Below are 27,395 nucleotides of genomic sequence, written 5' to 3'. Positions count from 1 at the left end.
CTCGTTTTCTCTTCTCGTTTTCTCTCGTTTTCTCTCTTCTCTCTCGTTTCTCTCTTCTCGTTTTCTCTCTCGTTCTCTCTCTCTCGTTTCTCTCTCTCTCTCGTTTTCTCTCTCTCGTTTTCTCTTTCTCGTTTTCTCGTTTCGTTTTCTCTCGTTTTCTCTCGTTTTCTTCGTTCTTCTCGTTTTCTCTTCTCGTTTTCTCTCGTTCGTTCTCTCTCTCGTTCTCTCTCTCGTTTTCTCGTTCTCGTTCTCTCTCTCGTTCTCTCTCTCTTCGTTCTCTCGTTTCTCGTTTTCTCTCGTTTTCTCGCTCTCTCGTTCTCGTCTCTCTTTCTCGTTCTCTCTCTCTCGTTTTCTCTCTTCTCGTTTTCTTCTCGTTTCTCTCTCGTTTTCTCTTTCTCTCTCGTTTTCTCTCTCGTTTTTTCTTCGTTTTCTCTCGTTTTTCTTTCTCTCTCTCGTTTTCTCTCGTTCTTCTCTCTTCGTTCTCTCTCTTCTCGTTTCTCTCTTCGTTTCTCTCGTTCTCTCTCTCTCGTTTTCTCTCGTTCTCTCGTTCTCTCTCTCGTTCTCTCTCTCTCTCGTTTCTCTCGTTTTCTCGTTCTCTTCTCTTCTCTCGTTTTCTCTCTCGTTCTCTCTCGTTCTCTCTCTCTCGTTTTCTCTCTCTCTCGTTCTCTCTCTCGTTCTCTCGTTCGTTTCTCTCTCGTCGTCTCGCTCTCTCTCGTTTCTTCGTTCTCTCTCTCGTTTCTCTCTCTCTCTCTCTCGTCTCTTTCTCTCTCGTTCTCTCGTCTCTCGTTTCTCTCTCTCGTTTCTCTCTCTCTCGTTTCTCTCGTTCTTCTTCTCGTTCGTCTTCTCTCGTTTTCTCTCGTTTCTCTCTCGTTTTCTCTCGTTTTCTCTCTCGTTCTCTCTTCTCGTTCTCTTTCTTCTCTCTCGTTCTCTCTCTCTCTCGTCTTCGCTCTCTCTCGTTCTCTCTTCGTTCTCTCTCTCGTTCTCTCTCTCGTTCTCTCGTTTTCTCTTCTTCGTTTTCTCGTTTTCTCGTTTTCTCTCTCGTTTTCTTCTCGTTTTCTCTCTCGTTTTCGTTCTCTCGTTTCTCTCGTTCTCTTCTTCTCTCGTTTTCTCGTTCGTTTCTCGTTTTCTCTCTCTTCTCGTTCTCTCGTTTTCTCTCGTTTTCTCTCTTCGTTTTCTTCTTCTCTCGTTTTCTCTCGTTTTCTCTCTTTTTCTCGTTTTCTCTCTTTCGCTCTCGTTTTCTCTCTCTCTCGTTTTCTCGTTTTCTCTTCTCTCTCGCTTCTCTCTCGTTTCTTCTCTCTCTCGTTTTCTCTCTCTCGTTTCTCTCTCTCTCGTTCTTCTCTCTCGTTTTCTCTTCTCTCTTCGTTCTCTCGTTCTCTCTCTCGTTTTCTCTCTTTCTCGTTCTCTCTTCTCTCTCGTTTTCTCTCTCTTCTCTCTTTCTCTCGTTTTCTCTCTCGTTTTCTCTCGTCTCTCTCTCTTCTCGTTTCTCTCTCTCGTTTCTCTCTCTCGTTTTCTTCTCTCTCTTTCTCTCGTTCTCTCTCTTTCTCTCGTTCGTTCTCTCTCTCTCGTTTCTCTCTCTCTTCGTTCTCTCTCGTTTTCTCTTCGTTTTCTCTCTCGTTTTCTCTCGTTTTCTTCTCGTTTTTCGCTCGTTCTCGTTTTTCTCGTTTTCTTCTCGTTTTCTCTTCGTTTTCTCTCGTTTTCTCTCTCTCTCGTTTTCTCTCGTTTTCTCGTTCTCTCTCGTTTTCTCGTTTTCTCTCGTTTCTCTTCTCTCGTTTTCTCTCGTTTTCTTCTCTCTCGTTTCTCTTCGTTTTCGTTCTTCTCTCGTTTCTCTCTCTCTCGTTTTCTCTCGTTTTCTCTTTTCTCGTTTTCTTCTCTCGTTTCTCTTTCTTTTCTCTTTCTTCTCTCTCTCTTTCTCTTCGTTTTCTCTCTCGTTTCTCTCTCTCGTTTTCTCTCTTCTTCGTTTTCTCTCTCGTTTCTCTCGTTTCTCTCTCGTTTCTTCTCTCTCGTTTTCTCTCTCTCTTCTCTCGTCTCTCGTCTCTCTCGTTCTCTCTCTCTCTCTCTCTCGTTTTCTCTTCGTTCTTCTCTCTCGTTTCTCTCTCTCGTTTTCTCTCTCTCGTTTTCTCTCTCTCTCGTTTCTCTCGTTTTCTCTCTCTCGTTCTCTCTTTTCTCTCTCGCTTTCTCTCGTTTCTCGTTTTCTCTCTCTCGTTTCTCTCTCGTTTTCTCTCGTTTTCTCTCTTTCTCTTTTCTCTCTCTCTCGTTTTCTCTCTCTTCTCTTCGTTCTCGTTTTCTCTCTTCTCTCTCGTTTTCTCTCTCTCTCTCTCTCTCTCTCGTTTTCTCTCGTTCTCTTCTTTTCTCTCTCGTTTCTCGTTTTCTCTCTTCTCTCTCGTCTTCTCTCTCGTTTTCGTTTCTCTCGTTTTCTCTTCTCGTTTTCTCTCGTTTTCTCGTTTTCTCGTTTTCTTTCTCTTCTCTCTCTCTCGTTTTCTCTCGTTTCTCTCTCTCTCGTTTTCTTCTTTTCTCTCGTTTTCTCTCTCTCGTTTCTCTCTCTTTTCTCTCTCTCGTTTCTCTCTCTCTCGTTTTCTCTCGTTTTCTCTCTCTCTCTCGTTTTCTCTCTCTCTCGTTCTCTCTCTCTTTCTCTCTCTCGTTTTCTCTCTCTCTCTCGTTTTCTCTCTCGTTCTCTCTCTCGTTTTCTCTCTCGTTTTCTCTTTTCTCTCGTTTTCTCTCTCTCTTTTCTTCGTTTTCTTTCTCTCTCGTTTTCTCTCTCGTTCTCTCTCTTCTCGTTTTCTCTCGTTTTCTCTTCTCTTCTCGTTTCTCTCTTCTCTCGTTTTCTCTCGTTTTCTCTCGTTTTCTCTCGTTTTCTCTCTCGTTTTCTCTCTCGTTCTCTCTCGTTTTCTCTCTCGTTTTCTCTCTCGTTTTCTCTTCTCTCTCTCGTTCTCTCGTTTTCTTTTCTCGTTTTCTCTTCTCGTTTCTCTTCTCGTTTTCTCTCTTCGTTCTCTTCTCTCGTTTTCTTCTCTCGTTTTCTCTCGTTTCTCTCGTTTTCTTCTTCGTTTTCTCGTTTTCGTTTTCTTTTCTTTCTCGTTTTCTTCGTTTTCTTCGTTTTCTTCGTTTTCTCGTTTTCTCTTTTCTCTCTCGTTTTCTCTCTCGTTTTCTCTCTCTCGTTTTCTCTCTCGTTTTCTCGTCTCTCTCGTTTTCTCTCTTTTCTCGTTTTCTTCGTTTTCTCTCTCGTTTTCTCTCGTTTTCTCGTTTCTCGTTTTCTCTCTCGTTTTCTCTCTTCGTTTTCTCTTCGTTTTCTCTCGTTTCGTTTTCTTCGTTTTCTTCGTTTTCTCTCTCGTTTTCTCTCGTTTTCTCTCGTTTTCTCTTCGTTTCTCTTCTCTCGTTTTCTCTCGTTTTCTCTCGTTTTCTCTCTCGTTTTCTCTCTCTCTCGTTTTCTCTTCGTTTTCTTCTCTTTTCTCTTCGTTTTCTTCTCGTTTTCTCTCGTTCTCTCGTTTTCTTCGTTTTCTCTCTCTCTCTCGTTTTCTCTCGTTTTCTCTCGTTTTCTCTCTCTTTTCTCGTTTTCTCTCGTTCTCGTTTTTCTCTCGTTTTCTCGTTTTCTTTTCTCTTCGTTTTCTTTCTCGTTTCTCTCGTTTCTCTCGTTTTCTCTCGTTTTCTTCTCGTTTTCTCTCTCTCGTTTTCTCTCTTTCTTTTCGTTTTCTCTCTTCTTCTCTCGTTTTCTCTCGTTTTCTCTCTCTCTCTTCTCTCTCGTTTTCTCTCTCGTTTTCTCTCTCGTTCTCTCGTTCTCTCTCTCTCTCTCTTTTCTCTCTCTTCTCTCTCTCGTTTCTCTCTCTCGTTTTCTCTCTTCTCTCTCGTTTTCTCTCTCGTTCTCTCTTCTCTCTCTCGTTTTCTCGTTTTCTCTCTCGCTCTCTCTCTCGTTTCTCTCGTCTCTCTCTCTCGTTTCTCTCTCTTCTCTCTCGTTCTCTCTCGTTTTCTCTCGTTTCTCTCTCTCTCTTCTCTCTCTCTCTCTCGTTTTCTCTCTCTCTTTCTCTCTCTCTCTCTTTCTCTCGTCTCTCTCGTTTTCTCTCTCGTTTTCTCTCTCTCGTTTTCTCTTCTCTCGTTCTCTCTCTCTCGTTCTCTCTCTCTCTCGTTCTCTCTCGTTTTCTCTTCTCGTTTTCTCTCGTTTTCTCGTTTTCTCTCTCGTTTCTCTCGTTTTCTCTCTCTCTCTCTCTTCTCTCTCGTTTCTCTCTCTCTCTCGTTCTCTTCTCTCTCTCTCGTTTTCTCTCTTCTCTCGTTTTCTCTCGTTTTCTCTCTCGTTTCTTCGTTCTCGTTTTCTCTCGTTCTCTCTCTCTCTTTTCTCTCGTTTCTCTCTCGTTTTCTCTCGTTTTCTCTCTCGTTTTCTTCTCTCTTCTCTCTCTCGTTTTCTCTCGTTTTCTTCTCTCGTTTCTCTCTTCTCTCGTTTTCTCTCTCTCTCGTTTTCTCTCTCTCTCGTTTTCTCTTTTCTCTCTCGTTTTCTCTCTCGTTTTCTTCTCTCGTTCTCTCTCTCTCGTTTTCTCTCGTTTCTCTCTCTTTTCGTCTTCTTTCTTTTTCTCGTTTTCTCTCTTTTCTCGTTTTCTCGTTTTCTCTTTTCGTTTTCTTCGTTTTCTCTCGTTTCTCTCTTCGTTTTCTCTTTTCTCTCTCGTTTTCTCTCTCGTTTCTTCTCTCGTTTTCTCTCGTTTTCTCTCGTTTTCTTCTCGTTTTCTCGTTTTCTTCGTTTTCTTCTCGTTTTCGTTTCTCTCTCGTTTTCTCTCGTTTCTCTTCTCTTTTCGTTTTCTCTTTTCGTTTTCTCTCGTTTTCTCGTTTCGTCTCGTTTCTCTCGTTTTCTCTCGTTTTCTCTTTCTCTCGTTTTCTCTCTCTTTTCTCTCGTTTTCTCTCTCGTTTCTCTCTCTCGTTTCTCTCTCGTTTTCTCTCTCTCTCTCTCGTTCTCTCTCTCGTTCTCTCTCGTTCTCTTCTTCTCTTTTCTCTTCTTCTCTCGTTTCTCTCGTTTCTCTCTCTCTCTTCGTTCTCTCTCTCTCGTTTCTCTCTCGTTTCTCTCGTTTCTCTCGTTCTCTTCGTTCTCTCTCTCTCTCGTTTCTCTCTCTCTTTCTCTCTCTCTCTCTCGTTTCTCTCTCTCGTTTCTCGTTTCTCTCTCTCTCTCTCTCTCGTCTCGTTCTCTCTCTCTCGTTCTCTCTCTCGTTCTCTCTCTCTCTCTTCTCTCTCTTTCTCTCTCTCGTTCTCTCTCTCGTTTCTCTCGTCTCTCGTTTTCTCTCTCGTTTTCTCTCTTTTCTCTCGTTTTCTCTCGTTTTCTCTCGTTCTCTCTTCGTTTTCTCTCTCTTTTCTTTTCTCTTCTCTTCTCGTTTTCTCTCGTTTTCTCTCTTCTCGTTTTCTCTTCGTTTTCTCTTCGTTTTCTCTTTTCTCGTTTTCTCTTTTCTCTCGTTTTCTTCGTTTCTCTCGTTTTCTCTTCGTTTTCTCTTCTTCGTTTTCTCTCTCTTTCGTTCTCTTCTCGTTTCTCTCTTTCGTTCTTCGTTTCTCTTTTCTCGTTTTCTCTCGTTCGTTTCTCTCTTTTCTCTCTCGTTTTCTCGTTTTCTCTCTTTTTCTCTCGTTTTCTCTCGTTTTCTTCTCTCTCGTTCTCTTCGTCTTCTCTCTCTCTCGTTTCTCTCTCTCGTTTTCTTTCTCGTTTCTCTCTCGTTCTCTCTTCTTTCTCTCTCGTTTCTCTCTCGTTCTCTCTCTCTTCTCTCGTTTCTCTTCTCGTTTCTCTCGTTTCTCGTTTTCGTTTTCTCTCTCTCTCGTTTTCTCTCGTTCTTCTTCTCTCGTTTTCTCTCGTTTTCTCTCTCGTTTCTCTCTTCTCTCTCGTTTTCTCTTTCTCTTTCTTCTCGTTTCTCTCTCGTCTTCTCTCGTTTTCTTTCTCTTCTTCTCTCTTTCTCGTTTCTTCTCTCTCGTTTTCTTTTCTCGTTTTCTCTCGTTCTCGTTCTTCTCGTTTCTTCTCTTCGTTTTCTCTCTCGTTTTCTCTCTCTCTTCTCTTCGTTTTCGTTTTCTCTTTTCTCGTTTTCTCTCGTTTTCTCGTTTTCTCGTTTTCGTTTTCTTCGTTTTCTCTCTCTCTTCGTTTTCTCTCTCTCTTCTCGTTTTCTCTCTCGTTTCTCTCTTTTCTCTCGTTTTCTCTCGTTTTCTTCGTTTTTCGTTTCTCGTTTTCTTCGTTTTTCTCTCGTTTCTCTTTCTTCTCTCTCGTTTTCTCGTTTTCTCGTTTTCTTCTCTCTCGTTTTCTTCGTTTTCTTCTCTCGTTTTCTCTTCGTTTTCTCTCGTTTTCTCGTTTTCTTCTCTCGTTCGTTTTCTCGTTTTCTCTCGTTTTCTCGTTTTCTCTCGTTTTCTCTCTTCTCTTCTTCTCTTCTTCGTTTTCTCTTCGTTTTCTCTCTTTTCGTTTTCTTCTTTTTCTCTTTTCTCTTCTTCTCTTCGTTTCTCTCGTTTTCTTCTCGTTTTCTCTCTCGTTTTCTCTTCTTCGTCTCTTCGTTTTCTCTCTTTTCTCGTTTTCTCTCGTTTTCTTCGTTTTCTCTCTCGTTTTCTCGTTTTCTTCTCTCGTTTCTCTCTCGTTTTCTCTCTTTTTCTTCTCTCTTTTCTCTCGTTTTCTCTCGTTTTCTTCGTTTTCTTTCTCGTTTTCTCGTTTTCTTCGTTTCTCTCTCGTTTTCTCGTTTTCTCTCGTTTTCTCTTTTCTCTCGTTTTCTCTTCGTTTTCTCTCTCGTTTTCTCTTCGTTTTCTTCTCTCTTTTCTCGTTTCTCTCTCGTTTCTCTTCTTTCTCTCTCTTTTCTTCGTTTTCTCTCTCGTTTTCTCTCTCGTTTCTCTCTTCTCGTCTTCTCTCTCGTTTTCTCTCTCTCGTTTCTCTCGTTTTCTCTCTCGTTTTCTCTCGTTTCTCTCTCTTTCTTCTCTCTCTTCGTTTCTCTCTCTTTTCTCTCTCTCTCGTCTCGTTCTTCTCTCGTTTTCTCTCTCGTTTTCTCTTCGTTTTCTCTCTCGTTTTCTCTCTCTCGTTTCTCTCTCTTTCGTTTCTCTCTCTCTCGTTTTCTCGTTTTCTCGTTCTCTCTCTCTCGTTTTTCTCTCTCGTTCTTCTCTCTCGTTTCTCTCGTTTTCTCTCTCTCTCTCGTTTTCTCTCGTCTCTCTCTCTCGCTCTCTCTCGTCTCTCTCTCTCGTTTTCTCTCTCTCTCGTTTCTCTCTCTCTCTCTCGTTTTCTCTCTCGTTTCTCTCTCTCGTTCTCTCGTTTCTCTCTTCTTCTCTCTCTCGTTTCTCTCGTTTCTCTCGTTTTCTCTCTCGTCTCTCTCGTTTCTCTCTCTCTCTCGTTCTCTTCTCTCTCTCTCTCTTTCTCTCTCGTTCTCTCTCTCTCTCGTTTCTCTCTCTCTTCGTTCTCTCTCTCTCTCTCGTTCTCTCTCTCTTCTCGTTTCTCTCTCTCTCTCTCGTTTCTCTCGTCGTCGTTTCTCTCGTCTCTCGTTTTCTCGTTTTCTCTCGTTTCTCTCTCGTTTCTCTCGTTTCTCTTCGTTTTCTCTCTTCTCTCTCTCTCGTCTCTCTCTCTCGTTCTCTCTTCTCTCTCTCTTCTCTCGTTCTCTCTCTCTCTCGTTTCTCTCTCTCTCGTTTCTCTCTCTCGTTTCTCTCTTCTCTCTCTCGTTCTCTCGTTTTCTTTTCTCTCTCTCGTTTTCTCTCTCTCTCGTTTTCTCTCTCTCGTTTCTCTTCGTTCTCTCGTTTTCTCGTTCTCTCTCGTTTTCTCTCTTTTCTTTTTTCTCTCGTTTTCTCGTTTTCTCGTTTTCTCTCTCGTTTTCTCTCTCTCTCTCGTTTTCTCTTTCGTTTTCTTCTCGTTCTCTCGTTTTCTCTCTCTCGTTTTCTCTTCTCTTCGTTTTCTCTCTCGTTTCTCTCGTTTTCTCTCGTTTTCTCTCTCGTTTCTCGTTTTCTCGTTTTCTTCTCTCGTTTTCTTTCGTTTTCTCTCTCGTTTTCTCTCTCTTCGTTTCTTCTCTTCGTTTTCTTCTTTTCTCTCGTTTTCTCTTCGTTTTCTTCTCGTTTTCTCGTTTTCTCTCTCTCGTTTTCTCTCGTTTCTCTCGTTTCTTCGTTTTCTTCTCGTTTTCTCTCGTTTTCTTCTCGTTTCTCGTTCTCTTCGTTTTCTCTCTCTCGTTTTCTCTCTCGTTCTCTCTCTCGTTATCTCGTTTCTCTCTCGTTTTCTCGTTCTCTTCTCTCTCGTTTTCTCTTTTCTCGTTCTCTCTCTCTCGTTTTCTCTCGTTTTCTCTCTTTTCTCTCTTTTTCTCTTTCTCTCTCTTTTCTCTCTCTCTTTTCTCTCGTTCTCTCTCTCTCGTTTTCTCTCTCTCTCGTTTTCTCTCTCTTCTTCTCTCTCGTTCTCTCTCGTTTTCTCTCTCGTTCTCTCTCGTTCGTTCTCTCTCTCGTTTTCTCTCTCTCGTTTTCTCTCGTTTTCTTCTCGTTTTCTCTTCTCTCGTTTTCTCTCTCGTTTTCTCTTTCGTTCTCGTTTTTCTCGTTTTCTCTCTCGTTTTCTTTTCTTCTCTTCTCTTCTCTTTTCTCTCGTTTTCTCTTTCTCGTTTTCTCGTTCGTTCTCTTTCGTTTCTCTCTCGTTTCTTCTCGTTTTCTCTTCTTCTCTTCTCTCGTTTCTCTTTTTCTTTCTCGTTTTCTCGTTTTCTCTCGTTTCTCTCTCGTTTTCTTCGTTTTCTCTCGTTTTCTCTTCGTTTTCTCGTTTCTCTTCGTTTTCTCGTCTTCTCTCTCTCTCTTCTCTTTCTCGCGTTTCTCGTTTCTCTCGTTTCTCTCTCGTTTTCTTCGTTTTCTCTCTCTCGTTTTCTCTTCTCGTTTCTCTCTCGTTTCTTCTCTCGTTTCTCTCTCGTTTCTCTCGTTTTCGTTTCTTCTCTCTCTCTCGTTTTCTCTCTCGTTTCTCGTTTCTCTCGTTTTCTCTTCGTTCTCTCTCTCGTTTCTCTCTCTCGTTTCTCTCGTTTTCTCTCTCGTTTCTCTCTCTCTCTCGTTTTCTCTCTCTCGTTCTCTTCTTCGTCTCGTTTTCTTCTCTCGTTTTCTCTTTTCTCGTTTCTCGTTTCTCTCTCGTTTCTCTTCTTCGTTCTTTTTCTTTCTCTCTCTCGTTTTCTCTCTTCTCTCGTTTCTCTCTTTTCTCGTTTCTCTCTCTCGTTTTCTCTCTCTCGTTTTCTTTTCTCGTTTTCTCTTCTTCTCTCGTTTTCTCTCTCTCGTTTTCTCGTTTTCTCTCTCGTTTTCTCTTCTCGTTCTCTCTCTCTCGTTTTCTCTTCTCGTTTCTCTCTCTCGTTTTCTCTTTTCTCGTTTTCTCTCTCGTTTTCTCTCTCGTTCTTCTCTCTTTCTCTCGTTTTCTCTCTCTTCTCTCTCGTTTCTCGTCTTCTCGTTTTCTCTCTCTCTCTCGTCTCTTCTCTCTCTCGTTTCTCTCTCTCTCGTTTTCTCTTCGTTCTCTCTCTTTCTCGTTTTCTCTTCTCTCGTTCTCTCTCTCTCGTTTTCTCTCTCTTCTCTTTTCTCGTCTTTTCTCTCGTTTTCTCTTCGTTTCTCGTTTTCTCTCGTTTTCTTCGTTTTCTCTCTCGTTTTCTCGTTTCTCTCGTTTCTCTCGTTTCTCTCTCTCGTTTTCTCGTTTTCTCTCGTTTTCTCTCGTCTCTCTCTCTCGTTTCTCTTCTCGTTTTCTCGTTCTCTCTTCGTTTTTCTTCTCTCTCGTTTTCTCTCTCTTCGTTCTCTCGTTTTCTCGTTTTCTCTCTCTCTCTCGTTTTCTCTCTCTCTCGTTTTCTCGTTTCTCTCTCTCGTTTCTCTTCGTTTCTCTCTCTTCGTTCTTCTCTCTCTCTCTCGTTTTCTCTCTCGTTTTCTCTCGTTTCTCTTTCTCTCGTTTTCTCTTTCTCGTTTTCTCTCGTTTCTCGTTTTCTTCGTTTTCTCTCTCGTTTTCTCTCTCTCGTTTCTCTCGTTCTCTCGTTTCTCTCTCGTTTTCTCTCTCTCTCGTTCTCTCGTTTTCTCTCTCGTTCTCTCTCTCGTTTTCTCGTTCTCTCGTTCTCTCTCTCTCGTCTCGTTTTCTCTTCTCGTTCTCTCTCTTCTCGTTCTCTCTTCTCTCTCTCGTTTTCTCTCTCTCGTTTTCTCTTTTCTTCTCTCTCGTTCTCTCTCTCGTTCTCTCTCTCTCGTTTTCTCTCTTCTCTCTTCTCTTTTCTTCTCTTTCGTCTCTCTCTCGTTTTCTCTCTCTCGTTTTCTCTCTCGTTCGTTCTCTCTTTCTCTCTTCTTCTCTCTCTCGTTCTCTCTCTCTCGTTCTTCTCTCTCTCTCTCTCTCTCGTTCTCTCTCTCTCGTTTCTCTCTCTCTCGTTTTCTCTCTCTCGTTTTTCTCGTTTTCTCTCTCTTTCTCTCTCTTCGTTTCTCTCGTTTTCTCTCTCGTTTTCTTCGTTTCTCGTTCTCTCGTTTTCTCTCGTTTTCTCTTTCGTTTTCTCTCTCGTTTTCTCTTCTTTCTCTCTCGTTTTCTCTCGTTTTCTCTTCGTTTCTCTCTTCGTTTTCTCTCTTCGTTTTCTTTTCGTTTTTCTCTTCGTTTTCTCTCGTTTCTCTCTTTTCTCGTTTTCTCTCTCTCGTTTTCTCTTCGTTTTCTTTCTCGTTCTTCTTCTCTTTCTCTCTCTCGTTTCTCTCGTTTTCTCTCTCTTTCTCTTTCTCGTTTTCTCGTTTTCTTTTCTCTCTCGTTTTCTCTCTCTTTCGTCTCTTCGTTTCTCTCTCGTTTTCTCTCTCGTCTTCTCTCTCTCGTTCTTCTCTCTTTTCTCTCTCTCGTTTTCTCTCTCTCTCTCTCGTTTTTCTCTCTCGTTTCTCTCTCTTCGTTTTCTCTCGTTTTCTTTCGTTCTCTCTCGTTTTCTCGTTTCTCTCTCGTTTTCTCTTCTCGTTTTCTTCTCTCTCGTTTCTCTCTCTTCGTTTCTCTCGTTTTCTCTCGTTCTCTCGTTCTCTTCTCGTTTCTCTCGTTTTCTCGTTTTCTCGTTTTCTCGTTTTCTCTTCGTTTTCTCTCGTTTTCTCTCTCTCGTTTTCTCTCGTTTTCTCGTTTCTCTCGTTTTCTCTTCGTTTTCTCTCTCGTTTTCTCTTCGTTTTCGTCTTTCGTTTTCTCTTCTCGTTTTCTTCGTTTTTCTCTCGTTTTCTCTTCGTTTTCTTCGTTTTCTCTCTCGTTTTTCTCTCTCGTTTTCTTCTCTCGTTTTCGTTTTCTTTCGTTTCTCTTTTTCTCTCTCTCGTTTTCTCTCTCTTTCTCTCGTTTTCTCTCTCTCGTTCTCTCTCGTTTTCTTCTCGTTCTCTCTCTCTCTCTCTTCTTCTTCTCTCGTTTTCTCTCTCTCTCGTTTCTCTCTCGTTTTCTCTCTCGTTTTCTCTCTCTCTCTCTCTCGTCTCTTCTCGTTCTCTCTCGTTTTCTCTTCGTCGTTTCTCTCTCTCTCGTCTTCTTTTCTCTCTCTCTCTCTCTCTCGTTCTCGTCGTTTCTCTCGTTCTCTCGTTTCTCTCTTCGTTTTCTCTCTCGTTTTCTCTCTTTCTTCTCTTTCTCGTTTTCTCTCTCTTTCTCTCTCTCTTTCTTCTCGTTCTCGTTTTCTCTCTCTCGTTTTCTCTCTTTTCTCTTCGTTTTCTCTCGTTTTCTTCTCTCTCGTTTTCGTTCTCTCTCGTTCTCTCTCTCTCTTCTCTCTCGTTTCTCTCTCTCGTTTCTCTCTCGTCTCTCTTCTCTCTCTCTCGTTTCTCTCTCTCGTTTCTCTCTCTCGTTTCTCTCTCGTTTCTCTCTCTCGTTTTCTCTCTCTCTCTCGTTTCTCTCTCTCTCTCTCGTTTTCTCTCGTTTTCTCTCTCTCGTCTTCTCTCTTCTCTCTCGTTCTCTCTCTCGTTCTCTCTCTCTTCGCTCTCTCTCGTTCTCTCTCGTTTTCTCTCGTCTCTCTCGTTTTCTCTCTCTCTTCTCTCTCTCGTTCTCTCTCGTCTCTCTCTCGTTTCTCTCTCGTTTCTCTCTCTCTCTCTCTCTTCTCTCTCGTTTCTCTCTCTTTTCTCTCTCTCGTTCTCTCTCTCTCTTCTCTCTCTCTTTCTCTCTCGTTTCTCTCGTTTCTCTCTCTTCTCTCTCGTTTCTCTCTCTCTCTCTCGTTCTCTCTCTTCTCTCTCTCGTTTCTCTCTCTCTCGTTCTCTCTCTTTTCTCTCTCTCTCGTTTCTCTCTCTTCTCTCTCTCTCTCTCGTTTTCTCTCTCTTCTTCTCGTTCTCTCTCGTTCTCTCTCTCTCGTTTTCTCTCGTTTTCGTTCTCTCTCTCGTTCTCTCTCTCTCGTTCTTCTCTCGTTTTCTCTCTCTCTCTCTCTCTCTCTCTTTCTCTCTCTCTCTCGTTCTCTCTCTCTCGTTCTCTCTCGTTTCTCTCTCTTTCGTTTTCTCTTTTCTCTCTTTTTCTCTCGTTTTCTCTCTCTCGTTTTCTCTCTCTCTCGTTTTCTCTCTCTCTCTCGTTCGTTTTCTCTCGTCTCTCGTTTTCTCTCTCGTTCTTCTCTCTCTCGTTCTCGTTTCTCTCTCTTCTCTCGTTTTCTCTCGTTTCTCTCGTTTTCTCTCGTTCTCTCTCTTTCTCTCTTTTCTTCTCTCTCGTTTCTCTCTCTCTCGTTTTCTCTTTTCTCTCTCGTTTTCTCTCTCGTTTTCTCTCTCGTTTCTCTCTCTCGTTTTCTTCTCTCTCTCGTTCTTTTCTCTCGTTTTCTCTCTCGTTTCTCTTCGTTCTCTCTCGTTTCTCTCTCGTTTTCTCTCGTTCTCTCTCGTTTCTCTCTTCTCTCGTTTCTCTTCTCTCGTTTTCTCTCGTTTTCTCTCTCGTTCTCTCTCTCGTTTTCTCTCTCTCTCTCGTTCTCGTTTTCTCGTTTTCTCTCTTTTCGTTTCTCTCGTTTTCTCTCTCTCTCTCTCTCTCTTCTTTCTCTCTTTCTCTCTTTTCTCTCTTTCTCTCTTTTCTCTCTCGTTCTCTCTCTTTTCTTCGTTTCTCTCTCTCGTTTTCTCTCGTTTTCTCTCTCGTTTTCTCTCGTTTTCTCTCTCGTTTTCTCTCTTCGTTCTCTCTTTCTCGTTTCTCTCTCTTCGTTCTCTCTCGTTTTCTCTCTCGTTTCTCTTCTCTCTCGTTCTCTCTCTCTCTCGTCTCTCGTTTTCTCTCGTTCTCTCTCTCTCTCTCTTCTCTCTCGTTCTCTCTCTCTCTCTCTCGTTTCTCTCTCTCTCGTTCTCTCTCTCGTTCTCTCTCGTTCTCTCTCTCTCTTCTCTCGTTTCTCTCTCTCGTTTCTCTCTCTCTCGTTTTCTCTCTCGTTCTCTCTCTCTCTCTCTCGTTCTCTCTCGTTCTCTCTCTCGTTCTCTCTCTCTCTCGTTTCTCTCTCTTTTCTCTCTCTCGTTTCTCTCTCGTTCTCTCTCTCGTTTCTCTCGTTTCTCTCTCGTTCTCTCGTTTCTCTCTCTTCTCGTTTCTCTCGTTTCTTCTCTCTCTCGTTCTCTTCTCTTCTCTCTCGTTCTCTCTCGTTTCTCTCTCGTTCTCTCTCGTTCTCTTCTCGTTTCTCTCTCGTCGTTCTCGTTCTCTCTCGTTCTCTCGTTTCTCTCTCGTTTTCTCTCTCGTTTTCTCTCTCGTTTTCTCTCTCTCTCTCTCTCGTTTCTCTCTCTCGTCTCTTCTCTCTCTCTCGTTTTCTTCTCGTTTCTCTCTCTCTTCTCGTCTTCTCTCTCTCGTTTTCTTCTCTCTCGTTTTCTCTCTCTCTCTCTCTCGTTTCTCTCTCTCTCTCTCTCTCGTTTTCTCTCTCTCTCGTTTTCTCTCTCTCGTTTTCTCTGCTCGTTCTCTCTTTTCTTCTCTTTCTCTCGTTTTCTCTCTCTCTCGTTTCTCTCTCTCTCTCTCGTTTCTCTCTCGTTTTCTCTCTCTCGTTTTCTCTCTCGTTTTCTCTCTCTCTCTTTCTCTCTCTCTCTCTTCTCTCGTTCTCTCTCTCGTTCTCTCTCTCTCGTTTTCTCTCTCTCTCTCGTTTTCTCTCTCGTTTTCTCTCTTCTCGTTCTCGTTTTTCTCTCTTTCTCTCTCTTTCGTTTTCTCTCGTCTCTCTCGTTTTCTCTCTCTCGTTTTCTCTCTCTCTCTTCTTCTCTCTTCTCTCTCGTTTTCTCTCTCGTTCTCTCGTTTCTCGTTTCTCTTCTCGTTTCTTCGTTTTTTCTTCTCGTTTTCTTTTCGTTTTCTCTTCGTTTTCTCTTTTCTCTTCGTTTCTTCGTTTCGTTTTCTCGTTTTCTTCTTTTCTCTCGTTTTCTCTTCTTTTCGTTTTCTCGTTTCTCGTTTCTCGTTCTCTCGTTTTCTCTCGTTTTCTCTTTCTTTCTTCGTTTTCTCTCGTTTTCTCGTTTTCTTCGTTTTCTCTCTCGTTTTCTCTTTTCGTTTTCTCTTCGTTTTCTTCGTTTTTCTTCTTCGTTTTCTCGTTTTCTTTTCGTTTTCTCGTTTTCTTCTCTTCGTTTCTCTCTTCTCTCGTTTTCTCTCGTTTTCTCGTTTCTCTCGTTTTCTCTTCTCTCGTTTTCTCTCGTTTTCTCGTTTCGTTTTCTCGTTTTCTTCTTTTCTCTCGTTTTCTCTCGTTCTCTCGTTTCTCTCTCGTTTCTCTCGTTTCTCGTTTTCTCTCGTTTCTCGTTTTCTCTCGTTTCTTTCTCGTTTTCTTCGTTTTCTCGTTTTCTCTCTCGTTTTCTCGTTTTCTCTCGTCGTTTTCTCTCTCTTCGTTTCTTCTCTCGTTTTCTCTCTCTCGTTTTCTCTCGTTTCTCTCGTTTTCTCGTTTTCTCGTTTTCTCTCTCGTTTTCTCGTTTTCTCTCTCTCTCTTCGTTTTCTCTCTCTCTTTCTCGTTTTCTCTCGTTCGTCTTTTCTCTCGTTTTCTTCGTTTTCTCGTTTTCTTTCTCGTTTTCTCTCTCGTTTTCTCGTTTCTCTCGTTTTCTTCTCGTTTTCTTCTTCTCTCGTTTTCTCTCTCTTCTCTCGTTTTCTTCGTTTCTCGTTTTCTCTTCGTTTTCTTCTCGTTTTCTCGTTTTCTCTTTCTCTCGTTTTCTCTCGTTTTCTCTCTCGTTTTCTCTCTCGTTTTCTCTCTCGTTTCTCTCTCTCGTTTTCTCTCTCGTTTTCTCTCGTTTTCTCGTTTTCTCGTTTCTCTCTCGTTTTCTCTCGTTTCTCTCTTCTCTCTCGTTTTCTTCTCGTTCTCTTTCTCTCTCTCTCGTTTTCTCTCTCGTTTTCTCTTCTCTTTTCTCTCTCTTCTCTCTCGTTTTCTTCTCTCGTTTCTCTTCTCTCTCTTTCTCTCGTTTTCTCTCGCTTTCTCGTTTTCTCTCGTTTTCTCTCGCTCTTCGTTTTCTCTCGTTTCTCTCTCTCTCTCGTTTTCTCTCTCTTCTCTTCTCTCGTTTCTCTCTCTCGTTTTCTCTCTCTTCGTTCTCGTTTTCTCGTTCTCGTTCTCTCTCTCGTTTTCTCTTTTCTCTCTTCTCTTTTCTCGTTTCTCGTTTTCTCTCGTTTTCTCTTCTCTTTTCTCTCTCTCTTCGTTTTCTCTTCTCGTTTCTCGTTCTCTCTCGTTTTCTCTCTTTTCTCTCGTTTTCTCTCTCTCTTCGTCTTTCTCTCGTTTTCTCGTTTCTCTCGTTTCTCTTTCTCTCTCGTTTTCTCTCGTTTCTCTCTTTTCTCGTTTTCTCGTTTTCTCTCGTTTTCTCTCGTTTTCTCTCGTTTTCTCGTTCTCTCTCGTTTTCTCTCGTTTTCTCTTTTCGTTCTCTCGTTTTCTCTCGTTTTCTTTCTCGTTTTCTCTCGTTTTCTCTTTTCGTTTTCTCTCGTTTTCTCTCTCGTTTTCTCTCTCGTTCTCTCTCTCTCTCGTTTTCTTCTCGTTTCTCTTCTCTCGTTTCTCTTCGTTTTCTCTCTCGTTTTCTCTTCTCTCTTTTCTCTTCTCTTTTCTCTGTTTCTTCGTTTCTCTCTCTCGTTTTCTCTTCGTTTTCTCTCGTTTTCTCTCTTTTCTCGTTTTCTTCGTTTTCTTCGTTTTCTCGTTTTCTCTCGTTTTCTCGTTTCTCTCTCTCTTTCTCTCTCTTCTCGTTTTCTCTCTCTTCGTTTTCTCTCTCGTTTCTCTCGTTTTCTCTCGTTTTCGTTTCTCTCGTTCTCTCTCTCGTTTTCTCTCTCGTTTTCTTCTTTCTCGTTTCTCTCTTTTCTCGTTTCTCTCTTCGTTTTCTCTCGTTTTCTTTTCTCGTTTTCTCTCTTTCTCGTTTCTCGTTCTCTCGTTTCGTCTCTCTCGTTTTCTCTCTTTTCTCTCGTTTTTCTCTCGTTTTCTCTCTCGTTTTCTCGTTTTCTCTCGTTTTCTCTTTCTTCTCGTCTCTCTCGTTTCTCTCTCGTTTCTCTTCTCTCTCGTTTCTCTCTCGTTTCTCTCTCGTTCTCTCTCTCGTTCTCTCGTCTCTCTCTCGTTTTCTCTCGTTTTCTCTCTCTCGTTTCTCTCTCGTTTCTCTCGTTTTCTCTCGTTTCTCTCTCTTCTTCTCTCTCGTTTCGTTTCTCTCTCGTTTTCTCTCGTTTCTCTCTCTCTCTCTCGTTTCGTTTTCGTTCTCTCTCTCGTTTCTCTCTCTCGTTTCTCTCTCTCTCTCGTTTCTCTTCTCTCGTTTCTCTCTCGTTTCTCTCTCGTTTCTCTCGTCGTTCTCTTCTTCGTTTTCTCTCGTTTCTCTCTCTCTCGTTTTCTCTCTCGTTTCTCTCTCTTCTCTTCGTTCTCGTTTTCTCTTTTCTCTCTCGTTTTCTCTCTCGTTTTCTCTCTCTTTCTCTTCGTTTTCTCTCTCGTTCTCTCTCGTTTCTCTCTCTCGTTTCTCTCGCTCTCGTTTTCTCTCGTTCTCTCTCTCTTCGTTTCTCTCGTTTCTCTCGTTTTCTCTCGTTTCTCTCTTCTCGTTTCTCGTCTCTCGTTTTCTCTCTCTCGTTTCTCTCGTTTCTCTCGTTCTCTCTCTCTCGTTCTTCGTTCTCTCTCGTCGTTTCTCTTCTCTCGTTCTCTCTCTTTCTCGTTTCTCTCGTTCTCGTTTCTCTCTCGTCTCTCGTTTCTCTCTCTCTCGTTTTCTCTCTCGTTTCTCTCTCTCTCGTTTCTTCTTCTCTCTCGTTCTCTCTCTCTCGTTCGTTCTCTCTCGTTCTCTCGTTTTCTCTCGTTTCTCTCTCTCTTCTCGTTCTCTCTCTCTCGTTCTCTCTCTCGTTCTTCGTCTCTCTCTCGTTCTCTCTCTCTTTCTCTTTTCTCGTTCTTTCTCTCTCTCGTTTTCTCTCTTCTCTCTCTTCTCGTTTTCTCTCGTTTCTCTCTCGTTCTCTCTCTCTCTCGTTTCTCTTCGTTTTCTCTCTCGTTTTCTCTCTTTCTTCTCTCTCTCTCGTTTTCTCGTTCTCTCGTTTTCTCTCTCTCGTTCTCTCTCTCTCTCGTTCTCTCTCTCTCGTTCTTCTCTCTCGTTTTCTCGTTCTCTCGTTCTTCTCTCGTTCTCTCTCGTTTTCTCTCTTCTTCTCGTTCTCTCTCTCGTTCTCTCTCTCGTTCTCTCTCGTTTTCTCTCGTTCTCTCTCTTTTCTCTTCTCTCTCGTTCTCTCTCTTTCTCTCTCTCGTTCTCTCGTTTCTCTCGTTCTCTCTCGTTCTCTCGTCTCTCGTTCTCTCTCTCGTTTCTCGTTCTCTCTCTCTCGTTCTCTCTTCGTTTCTCGTTCTCTCGTTCTCTCGTTCTCTTCGTTTCTCTCTCTCGTTCTCTCTCGTTTTCTTCTTCTCTTCGTTCTCGTTCTCTCTCTCGTTTCTTCTCTCTCTCTCGTTCTCTCTCGTCTCGTTTTCTCTTCTTTCGTTTTCTCTCTCTCTCGTTCTCTTCGTTCTCTCGTTCTCTCTCTCTCGTTCTCTCTTCTCTCGTTCGTTTTCGTTCTTTCTCGTTTTCGTTCTCTCGTTCGTCTCTCTCTTTTCTCTCGTTTTCTCGTTTTCTCGTTCTCGTCTCTCGTTCTCTCTCTCTCTCGTTTTCTCTCGTTCTCTCTCTCTTCTCGTTCTCTCTCTCTCGTTCTCGTTCTCTCTCTCGTTCTTCGTTTCTCTCGTTCTCTCTTCTTTTCTCTCTTCTCTCGTTCTCTCTCTCGTTCTCTCTCGTTCTCGTTCTCGTTCTCGTTCTCTCTCTCGCTCGTTCTCTCGTTCTCTCTCGTTTTCTCTCGTTCTCGTTCTCTCGTTCGTTCTCTCGTTTCTCGTTCTCGTTCTCTCTTCGTTTTCTCTCGTTCTCGTTCTTCTCGTTTTCGTCTCTCGTTTCTTCTCGTTCTCTCGTTCTCGTTCTCTCTCTCGTTCTCTTCGTTCTCTCGTTCTCTCTTTCGTTCTCTTCTCTCGTTCTCTCGTTTCGTTCTCTCTTTCTTTCTCTCGTTCTCTCTCTCGTTTCTCTTCTCTCGTTTCTCGTTTTCTTTTCTCGTTCTCGTTTCTCTCTTCTCGTTTTCTCTCTCGTTTCTCTCTCGTTCTCTCGTTTCTTCGTTCTCTCTCTCTCGTTTCTCTCTCTCTCTCGTTTTCTCTCGTTTCTCGTTCTCTCGTTTCTTCTCTCTCGTTCTTCTCTTCTCGTCTCTCGTTCTCTCGTTCTCTCTTCTCTCTCTCTCGTTCTCTCTCTCTCTCGTTCTCTCTCGTTTTCTCTCTCGTTTTCTCTCTCTCTCTTCTCTCTCTCTCTCTCTCTCTTCTCTCTCTCTCTCGTTCTCTCTCTCTCTCTCGTTCTCTCTCTCTCTCTCGTTCTCTCTCGTTCTCTCTCGTACTCTCTCGTACTCTCTCGTACTCTCTCTCTCGTTCTCGTACTCTCTCTCTCGTTCTCGTTGCAGGTGTCTGGGCCAGCCTGCGTTCCAGCAGCCGCTTCAGCCAGCACCCTTCTGCAGCCGATGTTGGTGCCAGGCTGGCAGGAAAGGATTTGGCGCCCCCTGCAGGCAGCGAGAGCCTGCATGCCCAGCTCCTCAAACAGCAGGCTGCCCTCTACATTTTTGGAGAGAAGTCCCACCTCAGGGTAAGACGATAGCTGGGTCCAAGCTTTTAGGGGATGATGAGTCCATAGAGAGTGTATGTGTGTTCAATGTAAAGCTTTGTTGTTATTGGGACCTTAAGTTAAAATTCTCAGTAGGGGTCTAGATAGACTGTGCCACAGAGTTATGGAGTATTTCTCTATGGGAGGGCTGGTACATTTTTACAGGATCCTGTGGATGGGGAATCAGGTCACTCCAGTCTAGAATGAACTGATAAGGGGACTCTTGATTGCAATTAATCAAAATGATGATTTATTATTAATGCAGTCCCACATCTCTGATAATATTACTTTTGGACTGTTGTTGGAACGTTTTGCTCTTTCAGTGACTTGTTTGAGTGGAGCAATGTGTCTGTTGAATGTGAAATTGATATTCTTTTCCTTGGCTAGAAGAGGTTATAAATAAATGTGAGCGTGGTGGAGTCGCCAGCTGTACGGGTGGCTGTGATTGGCCAGTGGCCACATTGACAGAGACAGTCTTCTCTTAAATGAAACTTCTACTTCATTTCATAACAGAAGCCCTATTTTTACCTCATACAGTACGTCCCAAGTATTTAATATGTTCCCTATCTTTGTCTTCTGCTTTAAACATGTGTTTATTTTATGTCAGTCAGTATCAGGTGTCTTTTAATCGATCTTTCAGAGTGTTATTTTAATGTCTGCGTCTACTTGTGATAGTTGACTCTTGGGGACTGTTAATTTTCAATGACATTTCTCCTCTTGTCAGGGCTTCAAACTGGACTCTACTCTGAACTGTGAACTGGTGCCTGTGGACTTTGCTGACACGCGCCAGATCAAAGGTGCCTTTAAGAAGCTGCTGAGGGCCTGTGCTCCGAGCGCTACATCTTCAGACACAGAGGACTCCTTCCTCAAAGCCCTGGAGGACTCTGAGTGGATCCTCCAAGTGAGCTCCCATCACATACACAAATACACCAACATACACTCACCAATACACATACATACACACCCTCCTGTGGGTTCCACAACAACTCACTCACCCTCAGTGAGCGAGCTGTGAGAACGAGCCAGTGGCGTGATCTCTATGATCTTCCTGTGTGACTCTGACCTCATCCTATATTCCCTCATCTTTTAAGCTTATTTCCCAAGGGATATTATAACGATACAAACAGACATGGAGAACTACAAAATTGTTATCATAGTGACCCTCGTAGCCTATGGCCCTGCATTAAATGTGTCATAAACCACAGAACAATATTTTCTAGGAGAAGCCCTGCTCCACACAGTCTTCACAGGAACAGCTTAACGGCATGAACTGACTGTGTGTGTGTGTGTTCCCTGCAGCTTCACAAGCTTCTGCAGTTGGCCCTGATTTTGGTGGAGCTGCTGGACAGTGGCTCGTCCGTCCTGCTGAGTCTGGAGGATGGCTGGGACATCACCACACAGGTGAACCTCACGCACGCACGCACACACCGTTTCCCCCCCCAGCAGGAGTAGTGGAAGAGGGGGACTGGGGATGTAGGATGGTGGGTTGGAGAGAGAGGGGGACTGGGGAGGTAGAAGGGTGGGTAGGAGAGAGAGGGGGACTGGGGGTGTAGGAGAGAGGGGGACTGGGGATGTAGGAGTGAGAGGGGGGACTGGGGATGTAGGAGTGAGAGGGGGACTGGGGGTGTAGGAGTGAGAGGGGGGACTGGGGATGTAGGAGTGAGAGGGGGGACTGGGGATGTAGGAGGGTAGGAGTGAGAGACTGGGGATGTAGGAGGGTAGGAGTGAGAGGGGGGACTGGGGATGTAGGAGGGTAGGAGTGAGAGACTGGGGATGTAGGAGGGTAGGAGTGAGAGACTGGGGATGTAGGAGGGTAGGAGTGAGAGGGGGACTGGGGATGTAGGAGGGTAGGAGAGAGAGGGGGAAGAAAAGGAAAAGAGACACCTCGGCTGAAACGTCTACACCAGGGGTGTCAAACCTACGGGCTGAGGTCCAATCCATCCCGCGGGTGGTTTGAGTAAAAAATCTAATTAAAACAGTTTGTGTGTGTATAAACTCAGCAAAAAAAGAAATGTCCTCTCACTGTCAACTGTTTATTTTCAGCCAACTTAATGTGTAAAGATTCAACAACTGAGACATAAACTGAACAAGTTCCACAGACATGTGACTAACAGAAATTTAATAAAGTAACAGTCAATATCTGGTGTGGCCACCAGCTGCATTAAGTACTGCAGTGCATCTCCTCCTCATGGACTGCACCAGATTTGCCAGTTCTTGCCACAGCAGTGAGATGTTACCCCACTCTTCCACCAAGGTACCTACAAGTTCCTGTGCATTTCTGGGGGGAATGGCCCTCACCCTCCAATCCAACAGGTCCCAGACGTGCTCAAGGAGATTAAGGTCCGGGCTCTTCGCTGGCCATGGCAGAACACTGACATTCCTGTCTTGCAGGAAGTCACGCACAGAACGAGCAGTATGGCTGGTGGCATTGTCATGCTGGAGGGTTATGTCAGGATGAGCCTGCAGGAAGGGTATCACATGAGGGAGGAGGATGTTTTCCCTGTAACGCACAGCGTTGAGATTGCCTGCAATGACAACAAACTCAGTCCGATGATGCTGTGACTCACCGCCCCAGACCATGACGGACCCTCCACCTCCAAATCGCTCCAGAGTACAGACCTCGGTATAACGCTCATTCCTTTGACAATAAACACGAATCCGACCATCACCTCTGGTGAGACAAAACCGCGACTTGTCAGAGAAGAGCACTTTTTGCCAGTCCTGTCTGGTCCAGTGGTGGGTTTGTGCCCGTAGGTGACTTTGTTGCCGATGAGGTCTGGTGAGGACCTGCCTTAAAGCAGGCCTACAAGCCCTCAGTCCAGCCTCTCTCAGCCGAGCTCTGATGGAGGGATTGAGAGTTCCTGGTGTAACTCGGGCAGTTGTTGCCATCCTGCACCTGTCCAGCAGGTGTGATGTTCGGATGAACCGATCCTGTGCAGGTGTTGTTACACGTGGTCTGCCACTGAGAGGACGATCACCTGTCCTTCCTGTCTCCCTGTAGCGCTGTTTTAGGTGTCTCACAGTCCGGACATTACAATTTATTGCCCTGGCCACATCTGCAGTCCTCATGCCTCCTTGCAGCATGCCTAAGGCCCGTTCACGCAGATGAGCAGGGACCCTGGGCATCTTTCTTTTGGTGTTTTTCCAGAGTCAGTAGAAAGGCCTGTTTAGTGTCCGAGGTTTTCATAACTGTGACCATAATTGCCTACCGTCTGTAAGCTGTTAGTGTCTTAACGACTGTTCCACAGGTGCATGTTCATGAATTGTTTATGGTTCAAAGATAATGAGTACAAATCCAAATAACTTCACAGATCTTCATTTGTAAAGGGCTTCAACACTGTTTCCCACTGTTTCCCATTACATTTAAGTTACATTTAAGTCATTTAGCAGACGCTCTTATCCAGAGCGACTTATAAATTAAATCATTTAAGGGGGGGGTGAGAAGGATTACTTATCCTATCCTAGGAATACCTAGGATAGGATAAGTAATCCTTCTCACCCCCCCTTAAATGATTTAGATGCACTATTGTAAAGTGGCTGTTCCACTGGATGTCAGAAGGTGAATTCACCAATTTGTAAGTCGCTCTGGATAAGAGCGTCTGCTAAATGACTTAAATGTAACTTAAATGTAATGGGAAACAGTGTTGAAACCCTTTACAAATGAAGATCTGTGAAGTTATTTGGATTTGTACTCATTATCTTTGAAAGACAGGGTCCTGAAAAAGGGATGTTTCTTTTTTTGCTAAGTTTATATAATTTTTTTTGGGGGGTGGGGACAGACAACCTCGATATACTTGAAATGGCTAAAACGAAATCAAAACTGTGTAGCAGTGATAATTAGCTAATAATCAACTGAATAAAAGCTAGACAGTCAGGAAGCATAGAACATTTTTTAAATGATGGATAGAGGCCAATATTGAAGAAAGATAATACATTTTCCCTCCGGACCTCCTTGAAGACTGAATCTGGCCCCCATGGCAAAATGAGTTTGACAACCCTGGTCTACACTTACAGATAAGGAAATAGGTCATCATATTATCAGGTCAAATACAAAGCTATGCCTTTAGTTTCAACAACTTATTTCCAAAGTTGTTCTGGCACTACACTACCAGACCACCTGATTAGTACACCATGCTGAAATGTGGTGAAACGATGCTGAGGCTGTAGGGCCCTATGTCATTATATACGGATTTCAATCGTGAAAGTGCTTGTTTTTATCCTCATCAATTTTTTTTTCTTGTTTGCTCAGCGTTTTGTCACATTTTTGCACTGTGAGCTCACATTTTCCATGCTGTCTTGCTAAGTAAGTGTGTGTTATTGGGGATGGCATTGTGTGTGTATGTGCGCGTGGCCTTTAAATGTGTTTACTGGGCCCATAAAGCCCAGGGCTAACGTGTAAAAGCACAGGCGCATCCTCGCTTCCCGTGCCGTGCCCGTGTCAGGCCCAGAGCATCTTGCTCATCATGGTGGGGCCTGATCAGCCTTGCTTCCCGTGTCAGGCCCAGAGCATCTTGCTCATCATGGTGGGGCCTGATCAGCCTTGCTTCCCGTGTCAGGCCCAGAGCATCTTGCTCATCATGGTGGGGCCTGATCAGCCTTGCTTCCCGTGTCAGGCCCAGAGCATCTTGCTCATCATGGTGGGGCCTGATCAGCCTTGCTTCCCGTGTCAGGCCCAGAGCATCTTGCTCATCATGGTGGGGCCTGATCAGCCTTGCTTCCCGTGTCAGGCCCAGAGCATCTTGCTCATCATGGTGGGGCCTGATCAGCCTTGCTTCCGTGTCAGGCCCAGAGCATCTTGCTCATCATGGTGGGGCCTGATCAGCCTTGCTTCCCGTGTCAGGCCCAGAGCATCTTGCTCATCATGGTGGGGCCTGATCAGCCTCGCTTCCGTGCCAGGCCCAGAGCATCTTGCTCATCATGGTGGGGCCTGATCAGCCTTGCTTCCCGTGTCAGGCCCAGAGCATCTTGCTCATCATGGTGGGACCTGATCAGCCTCGCTTCGTGCCTGGCCCGTGTCAGGCCCAGAGCATCTTGCTCATCATGGTGGGGCCTGATCAGCCTCGCTTCCCGTGTCAGGCCCAGAGCATCTTGCTCATCATGGTGGGGCCTGATCAGCCTCGCTTCCCGTGCCTGGCCCGTGTCAGGCCCAGAGCATCTTGCTCATCATGGTGGGGCCTGATCAGCCTCGCTTCCCGTGCCGTGCCCGTGTCAGGCCCAGAGCATCTTGCTCATCATGGTGGGGCCTGATCAGCCTTGCTTCCCGTGTCAGGCCCAGAGCATCTTGCTCATCATGGTGGGGCCTGATCAGCCTTGCTTCCCGTGTCAGGCCCAGAGCATCTTGCTCATCATGGTGGGGCCTGATCAGCCTTGCTTCCCGTGTCAGGCCCAGAGCATCTTGCTCATCATGGTGGGGCCTGATCAGCCTTGCTTCCCGTGTCAGGCCCAGAGCATCTTGCTCATCATGGTGGGACCTGATCAGCCTCGCTTCCCGTGCCGTGCCCGTGTCAGGCCCAGAGCATCTTGCTCATCATGGTGGGGCCTGATCAGCCTCGCTTCCCGTGTCAGGCCCAGAGCATCTTGCTCATCATGGTGGGGCCTGATCAGCCTCGCTTCCCGTGCCTGGCCCGTGTCAGGCCCAGAGCATCTTGCTCATCATGGTGGGGCCTGATCAGCCTCGCTTCCCGTGCCTGGCCCGTGTCAGGCCCAGAGCATCTTGCTCATCATGGTGGGGCCTGATCAGCCTCGCTTCCGTGCCTGGCCCGTGTCAGGCCCAGAGCATCTTGCTCATCATGGTGGGGCCTGATCAGCCTTGCTTCCCGTGTCAGGCCCAGAGCATCTTGCTCATCATGGTGGGGCCTGATCAGCCTTGCTTCCCGTGTCAGGCCCAGAGCATCTTGCTCATCATGGTGGGGCCTGATCAGCCTTGCTTCCCGTGTCAGGCCCAGAGCATCTTGCTCATCATGGTGGGGCCTGATCAGCCTTGCTTCCCGTGTCAGGCCCAGAGCATCTTGCTCATCATGGTGGGGCCTGATCAGCCTTGCTTCCCGTGTCAGGCCCAGAGCATCTTGCTCATCATGGTGGGGCCTGATCAGCCTTGCTTCCCGTGTCAGGCCCAGAGCATCTTGCTCATCATGGTGGGACCTGATCAGCCTCGCTTCCCGTGCCTGGCCCGTGTCAGGCCCAGAGCATCTTGCTCATCATGGTGGGGCCTGATCAGCCTCGCTTCCCGTGTCAGGCCCAGAGCATCTTGCTCATCATGGTGGGGCCTGATCAGCCTCGCTTCCCGTGTCAGGCCCAGAGCATCTTGCTCATCATGGTGGGGCCTGATCAGCCTTGCTTCCCGTGTCAGGCCCAGAGCATCTTGCTCATCATGGTGGGACCTGATCAGCCTCGCTTCCCGTGCCTGGCCCGTGTCAGGCCCAGAGCATCTTGCTCATCATGGTGGGGCCTGATCAGCCTCGCTTCCCGTGCCTGGCCCGTGTCAGGCCCAGAGCATCTTGCTCATCATGGTGGGGCCTGATCAGCCTCGCTTCCCGTGCCTGGCCCGTGTCAGGCCCAGAGCATCTTGCTCATCATGGTGGGGCCTGATCAGCCTCGCTTCCCGTGCCTGGCCCGTGTCAGGCCCAGAGCATCTTGCTCATCATGGTGGGGCCTGATCAGCCTCGCTTCCCGTGCCTGGCCCGTGTCAGGCCCAGAGCATCTTGCTCATCATGGTGGGGCCTGATCAGCCTTGCTTCCCGTGTCAGGCCCAGAGCATCTTGCTCATCATGGTGGGGCCTGATCAGCCTTGCTTCCCGTGTCAGGCCCAGAGCATCTTGCTCATCATGGTGGGGCCTGATCAGCCTTGCTTCCCGTGTCAGGCCCAGAGCATCTTGCTCATCATGGTGGGGCCTGATCAGCCTTGCTTCCCGTGTCAGGCCCAGAGCATCTTGCTCATCATGGTGGGGCCTGATCAGCCTTGCTTCCCGTGTCAGGCCCAGAGCATCTTGCTCATCATGGTGGGGCCTGATCAGCCTTGCTTCCCGTGTCAGGCCCAGAGCATCTTGCTCATCATGGTGGGACCTGATCAGCCTCGCTTCCCGTGCCTGGCCCGTGTCAGGCCCAGAGCATCTTGCTCATCATGGTGGGGCCTGATCAGCCTCGCTTCCCCGTGTCAGGCCCAGAGCATCTTGCTCATCATGGTGGGGCCTGATCAGCCTCGCTTCCCGTGTCAGGCCCAGAGCATCTTGCTCATCATGGTGGGACCTGATCAGCCTCGCTTCCGTGCCTGGCCCGTGTCAGGCCCAGAGCATCTTGCTCATCATGGTGGGGCCTGATCAGCCTCGCTTCCCGTGCCTGGCCCGTGTCAGGCCCAGAGCATCTTGCTCATCATGGTGGGGCCTGATCAGCCTCGCTTCCCGTGCCTGGCCCGTGTCAGGCCCAGAGCATCTTGCTCATCATGGTGGGGCCTGATCAGCCTTGCTTCCCGTGTCAGGCCCAGAGCATCTTGCTCATCATGGTGGGGCCTGATCAGCCTTGCTTCCCGTGTCAGGCCCAGAGCATCTTGCTCATCATGGTGGGGCCTGATCAGCCTTGCTTCCCGTGTCAGGCCCAGAGCATCTTGCTCATCATGGTGGGGCCTGATCAGCCTTGCTTCCCGTGTCAGGCCCAGAGCATCTTGCTCATCATGGTGGGGCCTGATCAGCCTTGCTTCCCGTGTCAGGCCCAGAGCATCTTGCTCATCATGGTGGGACCTGATCAGCCTCGCTTCCCGTGCCTGGCCCGTGTCAGGCCCAGAGCATCTTGCTCATCATGGTGGGGCCTGATCAGCCTCGCTTCCCGTGTCAGGCCCAGAGCATCTTGCTCATCATGGTGGGACCTGATCAGCCTCGCTTCCCGTGCCTGGCCCGTGTCAGGCCCAGAGCATCTTGCTCATCATGGTGGGGCCTGATCAGCCTCGCTTCCCGTGCCTGGCCCGTGTCAGGCCCAGAGCATCTTGCTCATCATGGTGGGGCCTGATCAGCCTCGCTTCCCGTGCCTGGCCCGTGTCAGGCCCAGAGCATCTTGCTCATCATGGTGGGGCCTGATCAGCCTCGCTTCCCGTGCCTGGCCCGTGTCAGGCCCAGAGCATCTTGCTCATCATGGTGGGGCCTGATCAGCCTCGCTTCCCGTGCCTGGCCCGTGTCAGGCCCAGAGCATCTTGCTCATCATGGTGGGGCCTGATCAGCCTCGCTTCCCGTGCCTGGCCCGTGTCAGGCCCAGAGCATCTTGCTCATCATGGTGGGGCCTGATCAGCCTCGCTTCCCGTGCCTGGCCCGTGTCAGGCCCAGAGCATCTTGCTCATCATGGTGGGGCCTGATCAGCCTCGCTTCCCGTGCCTGGCCCGTGTCAGGCCCAGAGCATCTTGCTCATCATGGTGGGGCCTGATCAGCCTTGCTCCAGGAAATGGGCTCCATATGTGCCTTGGCTCTTCAGTCTCCTGACCAACTCAGACACCCAGCAGAGGAGAAGCAGATCCCTGTGTTTCTCGCTCTCCCCTC

The 27,395-nt window shown here is 46.1% G+C and overlaps 2 protein-coding genes across 4 annotated transcripts in view; one reads left to right on the top strand and one right to left on the bottom strand.

Moving 5' to 3' along the window:
- The window catches only part of LOC135548322 (myotubularin-related protein 13-like), a 213,222-nt gene that overhangs the window by 167,008 nt on the left and 18,819 nt on the right, over window positions 1–27,395 (top strand). For all 3 annotated transcript variants that reach the window (XM_064977821.1, XM_064977804.1, XM_064977812.1), the window contains 3 exons: window positions 18,680–18,858; window positions 19,601–19,777; window positions 20,176–20,277. In XM_064977821.1, the coding sequence (XP_064833893.1) occupies window positions 18,680–18,858; window positions 19,601–19,777; window positions 20,176–20,277 (458 nt within the window). The remainder of the gene's footprint in view (window positions 1–18,679; window positions 18,859–19,600; window positions 19,778–20,175; window positions 20,278–27,395) is intronic.
- LOC135504961 (putative uncharacterized protein DDB_G0271982) lies at window positions 12,544–13,131 on the bottom strand (the record flags this gene model as incomplete). Its single annotated transcript, XM_064923971.1, has 2 exons — window positions 12,544–12,603; window positions 13,048–13,131. Coding segments are annotated over 2 exons (144 nt in total), but the record flags the coding sequence as incomplete, so codon positions are not given.

The sequence above is a fragment of the Oncorhynchus masou genome, chromosome 1, assembly GCF_036934945.1.
Source record: "Oncorhynchus masou masou isolate Uvic2021 chromosome 1, UVic_Omas_1.1, whole genome shotgun sequence".
Lineage (NCBI taxonomy): Eukaryota > Metazoa > Chordata > Actinopteri > Salmoniformes > Salmonidae > Oncorhynchus > Oncorhynchus masou.
The sequence above is the reverse complement of the archived record's forward strand: the minus strand, read 5'-3'. Positions and strand labels throughout refer to the sequence as shown.